We start from the raw sequence: 9634 nt of genomic DNA, 5'->3' as shown, positions 1-9634 counted from the left end.
GCAGAGGAGCTGCGGATCCGAGCAGAGGAGCTGCGGATCCGACCAGAGGAGCTGCGGATCCGACCAGAGGAGCTGGATTTGTTCCAGGGTTTGTGACCAGGGTTTGTTCACAAAAAGCAGATCTTTGTATTTTATTTGTTCTAAATTTTTTGCAGATGATTAAAAGTAATTCTGATTATTTTTCTTTTATTATAAACTGAATGAAAAAGTGTCTGGTGAGGACACAGATTGGCATTTTATTTATTTAGAAAAGTACACTTTGAACATAAATGTTGTCAATTGATCCATTGTACCAGATGCTTTACATCTGCTGTTCCCTGTCAATTTGCACAGACATGCACAATTTACACATGCAATACATCTTTTTATTGCGTGTCTATTCTACTCCTATAGATTCAGCCACATATTTATACAGTAAAAAATGAATAGTTTATTATTTCACATTTAAGCATATGTACCAAGGAAATTTACATTTGGCAATTATAATATTAATATCAGTAAAATCATTAAAAGGAAATCAGTAAAATTTTCCAAATGATTATTGTACATGCAATCAAAATTATATTTTTCAACTAGATGAACAAGCCGTTTCTTGTTCAATTGATCCATTATCTGTGTGACATTATTGGTGGATTTCTGGCGACATCTAGTGGATTAAGCTGGTAACAATTATCATTTTCATTTCGATCATTACTGCAATCAGTTAACAAAAGAGTGCGCTGTAACTTCAGCAGTCAATATTTTATAAAAACGTGTCTTCTTAAAATTATCACTTTAATTTTGATTGCTGTTTTTATTTCACAACCATCGTTTTAATGTTGATTTAGTTTTTATTCAGTAATGTTTAACTTTTTGAATGTATGTATTGGTTTTAATATTAATTTCATTGGTAATTTGTACTTAATTATAAAACACAGCCTGCGCGTAGCCTCATGAGCAGATTTCATATCTGACCAATCAGAAAACACTTCAGCCGTGCCGTGACTGCAAGCCACTATCTTATTGGCTAATCCGTGAATGACTTCATCGGTAAACACGCTCTCATTGGCTCATTTCTCACGTTTAGCTTTAGCACGTCCCACGTTGTGTTCCGGTGTCCTAGAAACTCACGCAGGTACGTAATTACTGCCTTTTAATGTTATAATTCTTCATTTTATCATAGTCTTATAACGCCAAACTATAATTACACTCGTTTATTGAGAATATATCCGTACGTGTAGCTTTAGGTTGAATTGCTTCGTGCATTTTGCGAGTTTAAGCAAGCTTAAACTTAAAACGGTAAAGCTTAAACCAGGACGTAAACATTCCAAATCAGTTAAGAAAAAAAAAAAAAGCATAAAAAAGACTGTAATTGACTTTTACTTGCATATTTTGCAAGTAAAATTTAAATATCAACTGAAATTACCTATAATTTCCTCCCAAAATCAAAGGGACATTTACAGACCTCTAAAATGCCATGTTAAATTTATTCTAATTCCAGAATGGAGGCGAATAGTATGTCAATCACAACTTTTCAACTTTTGAAATGTCAGTTATTTTGTTTTTTCTATTACAAAAGATTGGGAAAGAACTACTACTATTTTCGCAAAATTTGATCTGTTTATGGAAAAGTGTCAAGCTCTGCAGTCACTGCTTACTGTTACTGTTTTGCTTCTAGCTTTTATTTGAATGTTGTTTTGTTGTATGTATAATAATTATAGTTTAGTGTAGCCTATTGTACACAATCTTTACATGAGAAGAAAGGGCTCAAAGTGAAGAAGAGAAGAATAGTCCTGTTCTGCCTGTTCTGCTGGACAGAGGCTTCTGTCCAAGTGTCAGAGTCCATGCACAGGCTGCACGGCACTATTGAAGACTAATGGTTGAGCGTGTCACCGAAGATTGATATAAAGTGATATGACTAAGGTATAACACCAAACTTGCTCAATACTTAATAGGTGTACTATGTAACTTTTCTGCTGAAAGGTCCTAACGCCAAGTTTGTCCGTCTGAGGTTATTTGTTATTCATGAATCCTATGCATTTGTCCAATATTGGTCACTGAAATTCGTCCCTGGTAGAAAATGAGTGCAGCACTGTCTGTTTTGGATCTTATTTGCAGTTTATAATCGACATTTCTGATGATTTTGTTTTATATAATGGCAATAGAGAATGTCACCTGCGCTTTCTGAGTCTCTGAAACTGTGCCACAGTAAATTAATCCATAGAAAAACTACTACAGTGGCACATAGCCTGCTATTTTTCTGTCAACTGGCACATCATGAAAGATTTACTTCCTCCTTTATCAAAAATACATTTACTTTCATCCACACTTGTTTGATTTATCCTGTCTAGTAAGTTCTCTCCCTCTGACACTCAAAAACGTGTTCAGAATTGTCCAGATTGGACTTCTCCTGTGCTGTTTTTAAGTCCATAAATCATCACCTGACGCGTTCTGAGCGTTGCGACCGCCAAATTGTGAAGGAAGTCAAACCCTCTCTCAAGTGTTGTGCTTGATCCCATCTCCCTCAGGCTCGACCATGGACCTGGTGCTGAACTTGGCAGACCACTATGTGCTGACCCCGTACGTGTACCCGTCCTCCTGGGCAGAAGAGGGCGCTGTTAGGCAGATCCTGAGCCTGCTGTTCCTCACTAATCTGGGGGCCGCTGTGCTCTACCTGGGGCTAGGGGCCATCAGCTTCTTCTGTGTCTTCGACCACTCGCTCATGAAGCACCCACACTTTCTGGAGGTGGGTTTTAGATGTCTGAGGGTGTAACAGTGTTTTTTTCTGTCCTGCGATAAGACGCTCCTTTGAAAAACATTTAAAAACATATTTAAAAAACAAATCAGTTCTAAAACAAGCGTAAGGAAGGCTTTTCCACAAGCATTATGTCATTTTTGGAGTAACTTTTCATTTCAGATATTTTAATACTTACAAAACATTGCAAATAAATGTTAAAAACGATGTCGATTAAACATGATTAACTCTTTTGTGTCCTGTTTGAACCAGAACCAGGTGTGGAGGGAGATCAGGTATTCCATGACATCTCTGCCCTTGATCAGCCTGCCCACCGTGGCCCTGTTCTTCATCGAGGTGCGGGGATACAGCAAACTCTACGACAACGTGTCCGACCATCCACTGGGTCAGTAAAACTCCTTCTTTTAATATAAATATGACATGAAATGATCTTATAGCACATGAGGACATACATTGTACTCAAGGACAAATATTATGCATTATTTATGTTATTGGCCTTTAAACATGCTGCTGAGAACATTTTAGTTTGGCATCTCCATCTCATGAATACATTATAACAAACAAAATTACATTTGGATCTCTGCTGTTTCCCCTGGGACGTACTGAGTTTTGGTGCCATCTACGGGCTACAGAGGGAATTACACAGTTTAAGATCTCAAACTGGCCTCTCACTTCCAGGTCTCAGCGCGCAGTTGTAAATGTATGTTTTTGTGTTTCATGTTAGAAGCTCCTTTGCATAAAATGTGTCCTTTTAATATGACTCGAGCAGATAGAAAACAAGGCTGAAACGTGCATAAAGCAGGCAAAATAACTAACTGAAATATGTGCTTACAGATGTTTTATTTTAGAAGTGAATCCACGTCATCCATAGAGTTCCAGTATATGTGTGTTATTTAAAGATCTGCTCCGTCTGCTCCTCCTGCTGCCTGCTCTCACTCAGGACAATTACAGAGGATTTGGGGAGGATTTGTCTCATTACTGATGCGTTTAACACCAATTTGCACCCAATAAAAAGCGATGGAAAAGTGTCTCCTCATGTTCAGAACACAGAAATAAACAGACGGCTCCTCCTGCTCGTGCTCAGTAGAGAAACTAGAATGTGTGTATTGTGATTCCAGGCTGGACGGGCTTCTTCCTCAGCGTGGTCTCCTTCCTCCTCTTCACTGACATGTGCATCTACTGGATCCACAGGTTCCTGCACCACAAGAGCATTTACAAGGTCAGACTCTTGAGGGGAATGATCCTAAAGCGTCTTATTGACTTAAAGGCGTAATGGACGATTTTTCAGCGATTTGAGAACTCAGGCGGAAGTGCGCATGCGCACTCCCCCGTGCGGACTGATACAACACACACGTGCGTTTGTTTATTAGCGCGACGGATTGCATCGCATCTCTCGTCTCCCGTAGATTTCCGTCTTCTTCTGAGAATCAGCTCGAACTGTCTTTCTCTGTCTTAATTTTATACCGTACACTGAGGGAACTATATTATGATAGATCCATGCGCTTAGACACGCGGAAACGTGCTGCTCTCATGGGACGAGTCGCACGAGGCTGCAGGTGAGCGGTAGGTGCGTTTTATGATTGATATGTGGCAGGACTAAATGGCAGTCCACGCCATGAGGAAATGAAACTCAGATTTGGGCCAAAAAAAACATCCAGTCAACCCTTAAAACAGTTCAATCTGAGAAGCCCCGCCCACCTCTTCATGGGCGTTTCACTGGGGTTTTTATTGAATTCAGAAGTCTAGAACAGGGAGATATCGAGGACAACGTGGTTAACAGTGCATCAAAGTGGATTGTACATCAAAGTGGATTGTACATAAGACGTTCCCTTTAAGCAGTTATCGCAACTCTGGTTTTTCAGTTTGTGACGTTTGGAGTCTAACGCTAACTCTCCCATTGATAATCCGTTCAAGCACGCCTATGGAGCAAACACCGGTGTCTATGGTAATCAGGGATGGGACCGTACAGTTCTGTCACTATTGATTCTTTTCTTGATATACGGGTCACGATTCTGATCTCACTGGGCTTCAGAAGAACAAAAACGTATGCCACTTTCTTTCACAAAATTTGCTAAATAAAACGTTAAAATAAATGACAATATTACTGTGTTAATGTAGTCTGTAAGTAATAAGTCAAGAGTTTACTGTTTATTTGTATGTTTTTTACGATTTAGGCCATAGCTCTGAATGTTTTATCTTTGAAGAAAATTATTGTGCTCTGGTGTTAATGATATATGATATTTATAGATTTTAGAGCGAGAGAAAAAGGAAATCACCATTATGTATGTAAATCAGCCCTTTTGTGCATTTTATTTTGTTTGTATTTTCATGAATGGCATGTGAGTCTTCGTTACGGTTATTCTGTTCATCGTAATTGTGAAATTCAGGTCAGAAGAACCAAAAATATTAATCATGACCATTTTAGAAGCAAAATTAAGTATTTTTAGGTCAATCTAGCATCCATTTAGTCATATTTTACTTTATTTTGACTTTCAGAAAGTTACATTAATCAAATAGCAGCTTTTTTTTAATATATCTTTTTCTATATATTTTTCTATATACCAATACTGGAGCCGACATATTGCCCATCCCCACTTCTTCTTCTTCTCTGTCCCTCCCTGCAGCTGTTCCACAAGCCCCACCACATCTGGAAGGTGCCCACGCCGTTTGCAAGTCACGCCTTCCACCCTGTCGACGGCTTCCTCCAGGGCCTGCCGTACCACCTCTACCCCTTCCTCTTCCCCCTCCACAAGGCACTCTACCTGGCCCTCTACGTCTTCGTCAACATCTGGACCATCTCCATCCACGACGGGGACTACCGCGTGCCCCGGCTCCTCACGCCCTTCGTCAACGGCTCGGCGCACCACACGGACCACCACCTGTTCTTCGACTACAACTACGGCCAGTACTTCACGCTGTGGGACCGGCTGGGGGGGTCGTACCGGCACCCCTCGGCCCTGATGGGGAAGGGCCCGCTGGATCTCATACGGAGGATGGAGAGGGAGGGGGGGCTATGGGAGAGGAAGGAGAAGAGCGACGGACACCGAGGGAAAATGGAAAAGGAGGAGTAAGAAAGATGCATGAGTGAAAGTGCCAAAGTGACTGCAAAAGTGTGACTGAAGGGACTTATTTGGTGTTAGACTCATTGGACAACGTCTGTGCACGTTAGCTTGGGGCTTGAAACTTGTAACTCTTCCTGTAGAGCTTTGTCTGGAATGTGTCTTTACAGTCAATAAGCTCCATCACTATTGGTCATCTTTTTCATAACATTATAGATTATTAATACAATCATAAATTCCTGCTGGTGGCACAGTGGGTAAAGGATGTTGCACATGTGTGCCCTTGACCATATGTCTGTACCCTCTGTTTCCCTGTTTCGTGCCTGTCTAATAAAGACCCAAATATGAAATATAAGAAATAAGTAATGCAACATCAGATTAAACATGTCAATTCTTTATAGAGGGATAAGATAAGATTTTAGTTGAATTTGTTTTTTTTATTTGGAAGGTTTTCTAGTGGGTTAAAATAATATTTTCAAATGCCATTAGTGGTGCTTAAGGTCACACAGACTCGGTGTGTGTGAGCGAACACACACACACACACACACATACAGATTGATAAGCAGAAATAACAAAAATAGACTTGTTGAGGATTATTTCTACGACCCACAGTGTGCCGATGTCAGTCTCACAGAGCTGCATCCGGAAAACATACTTGTTTTTTTATATATATACATTTGCTAAGAATTCTAACGTCCTTTCACGTTGTCATTATGTTGTTGTTGTTTTTTGTAGAATTTTGAGGCAAATACTGAATTTAGGATTCCATTTTGGAACAAGGCTAAAACAGAATTCAATGTGGAAAGTGTTTGGAATTACACTCCGGATGCAGCGTATGTGATTTAATGCATGATAAATGTTTGCCATCAGCTCTAGACGCACCTTGGACTTGGAAGCTATAAATCTGCTCTGTGTGAACATAACAATCCCATAGCAGCTAATTTACAGTTACATATTCAGGCTGAGAAATAGATTTTCAAAGTTAGGGGCCAGGGGGGCCCCCTATCTAAAAAAGTTAGGCCCCCCCAGCAATTTCAGGGGCCCACAAGCGCGCGGCATTGCGGCGTCATACGAACAAGATAAATTTGTTGTTTTAAACCTCGTTATTAGCATGTAAAACAATTTAAAGTACTTTTATCTCTTTTTTTATATGATGGAAGAGCACAAATACTGAATTCCTATAAAGCAGAGATCATGATCTTTCAATACTGTTTAATTCAATATAATAATGTTTCTTAGATACAAAATAAATATTGTATACAGCATTTGACACAAGGAGATCTTGTGGAATAATAAAATCACAGCCTACAAAAGAAACTACTAACATATATACATTGCCCCGATGCTAACAACTCCAAAAACTTCGAAACAGGGGCACGGCGGGCCCCCTCCTTATTCAAACCCCGGGTCCGCCGGCGATTTGAGGGCTTACGGGCCCCGGGCCCCCATATATTTCGCACCCTGATATTTGGACATTCAAGTTTCATAGCAACCACAGAGCCAATCCGGACCTGGTTAAAAGATAAGTCTTATTGTAAATCAAGATATGAACAATAATAACCGACCTAAGACATTGGAAAAATGTCTACATGTTCTACATGATTAAGATCATGTAGAACAGGGTTTCCCACTTACAGGCCTCAAAATAACCATGTGACCGCCCTGAGGGCCCTACAGTCATTCATGTTTCAATAAAAGTAAAGTCCTCTCATTTTAAAATCAAATCTTGGAAACCACTGATGAGAGCAGAGCGAGTAGAAAAAAGAAAACTGAAAGATTTTCAACAGAGAAAAGTTCTTGATCTGAAAAAAGACAAAGACTGGTGTTGCCCACGGGGAGAGGCGGCGGGCTAGTGTGGGCTTGCTTATAGCCCCTCAGCTCAGCCACCACATGTTGGAGTTCACCCCGATGGACGAGAGGGTCGCATACCTGGGGGACAGGTCTCTCACTGTTGTGTCGGCCTACGGGCCGAACAGCAGTGCAGAATACCTTCTTGGAGTCCTTGGGAGGGGTACTGGACAGTGCACCGACCGGGGACTCCGTTGTTCTACTGGGGGACTTCAACGCCCACGTGGGCAATGACAGTGACACCTGGAGAGGGGTGATCGGGAAGAACGGCTTCCCCGATCTGAACCCGAGCGGTGTTCAGTTATTGGACTTCTGTGCCAGCCACGGATTGTCCATAACAAACACCATGTTCAAGCACAAGGGCGTCCATCAGTGCACGTGGCACCAGGACACTGTGTCAATGATCGACCTGGTGGTGAGTTGGATCCGCTGGCGGAGGAGGAAGCCTGACAGACTTGGCATTGTGAGGGTCTGTTGGGAACGTCTTGCGGAGCCCTCTGTCAGTAGGGTCTTCAACTCGCACCTCCGGGAGACCTTCTCCTATATCTCGGGGGAGGCTGGGGACATTGAGTCCGAGTGGACCATGTTCTCCGCAAAATATATAAAATATATGTACTGGGACTGAACAGATACTTTTGCAATATATATGTACTGGGACTGAACAGATACTTTTGCAATATATATGTACTGGGACTGAACAGGTACTTTTACAATATATATCAGTGGTCCCCAAACTACGGCCCGTGGGCCACATCCGGCCCGTTGGGCCTTTCAATCCGGCCCGCCAAGCTTGTCCAAGTTATATTAAAATATAATTTAATATTTTATCTTATTTTTTTTGCCGTAGGCTTTATTAGACAGTAGATGGAATGAGAAAGAAAGGAAGGGGAATGATGAGAGAGAAAGGAGGACATGCAGCAAATGTCAGAGTCGGGATTCAAACTCACGATACTGCGGCTGGCCGTTCATTTTACCTTTCACCTGTAATGCCCACATTTCCCCAAGAGATGGCCACTGTTCCCTCTAAGCTGCGGGCCTGCGCAATTGAGCACTGCTTGCACATAGTGCGCGCACAAGAAAATCTATAGGGCGCAAAAAATAAAATTCACCACAAACAGCTACCGGGGCCAATCAAGCAGGAAGCGAAAGTGTTTGACACACTTGTTATGGACAGTAGAAGCACTGTCCAGGGGACACATTGTGTTCTCTACATTTTTAGTTTCAAAACGCGGTGTGTTTTATCAGAATCATATTCACTGAGAAATGAGTTATTAGTCCCGCAGCGCAGAGCAGACCGCGGCCCGAGGCGCAGTGCGGGCACGTTCAATAGACAACTGGCGTGTCACTATTGTGTAAATGGGACTTTCTTGGCCAGACCTGACTCACGAGTCAAAAGACACATGTGCATCATTATCTGGACCATATTTCTGTGTAAATATGTCGCAACGTAACACTCACTCGATGAGTACGCGCTCAGGAGCAGATGAACCAGATGTGAAGACACAGGTAAATCAGCTCACACAGAGTCATCAAGGACAGAGGGGACTCTAGAGACAGCTGTGCATCAACCTGGACAAAGTGTCCAACCACTGGAGAAGTGAGAAGGATAGGCGTGTCAAAAATGTAAAATTAAAGTCAAAATGTTTGCATATTTTGGTGACATTTATTAAGATTTTTTATTTATGGATTTTAATCATTCCATGCTGTTACTACTAGATCATTTATGGATAGAAGAAATGCTATTGTAGAAAAAAGCTTCAGTTGTAGTCATCTGGACTCAGTTTCAGTTTGTGTCAGACTCTCATCCAAAAGTCATTGTCAATAAGCGAATTTAGGCCGGGAACTCAGATATTTACACTATTCTGAGGTAAGTCCAGCCCATTGGGCGGGCCTTCCTGAAGTGGAAAGAGTTGTTTGTTTCAAAAGAAACTTACCCTCTTTCTGTCTAACGAGCTACCCTATTTATTTACAAACAGTCATTTCATTAAATGAC

The 9634-nt window shown here is 41.4% G+C and overlaps 1 protein-coding gene across 1 annotated transcript; it reads left to right on the top strand.

The window, feature by feature from the left end:
- Nucleotides 1-1063: 1063 nt before the first annotated feature.
- LOC140361224 (lathosterol oxidase-like) lies at nt 1064-5862 on the top strand. Its single transcript, XM_072446958.1, has 5 exons — nt 1064-1114; nt 2508-2725; nt 2987-3119; nt 3853-3953; nt 5359-5862. Exons 2-5 carry the CDS (start codon nt 2516-2518, stop codon nt 5803-5805), a joined length of 891 nt encoding a protein of 296 aa, XP_072303059.1. The 5' UTR covers nt 1064-1114; nt 2508-2515; the 3' UTR covers nt 5806-5862.
- The last annotated feature ends 3772 nt before the right edge of the window (nt 5863-9634 follow it).

This window comes from Eucyclogobius newberryi, unplaced genomic scaffold, assembly GCF_026437365.1.
Source record: "Eucyclogobius newberryi isolate DKJ021-1_F unplaced genomic scaffold, fEucNew1.0.hap1 SCAF_15, whole genome shotgun sequence".
In the NCBI taxonomy this organism is placed as follows: Eukaryota; Metazoa; Chordata; class Actinopteri; order Gobiiformes; family Gobiidae; genus Eucyclogobius; species Eucyclogobius newberryi.
This window is presented reverse-complemented; position numbering and strand designations above follow the sequence as displayed.

Coding starts and splice junctions, on each gene's coding strand:
- LOC140361224 (XM_072446958.1), top strand. CDS start 2,516: ATGGACCTGGTGCTGAACTTGGCAGACCACTATGTGCTGACCCCGTAC. Junction 3,120..3,852: donor CGTGTCCGACCATCCACTGG/GTCAGTAAAACT, acceptor TTGTGATTCCAG/GCTGGACGGGCTTCTTCCTC. Junction 3,954..5,358: donor ACCACAAGAGCATTTACAAG/GTCAGACTCTTG, acceptor CCCTCCCTGCAG/CTGTTCCACAAGCCCCACCA.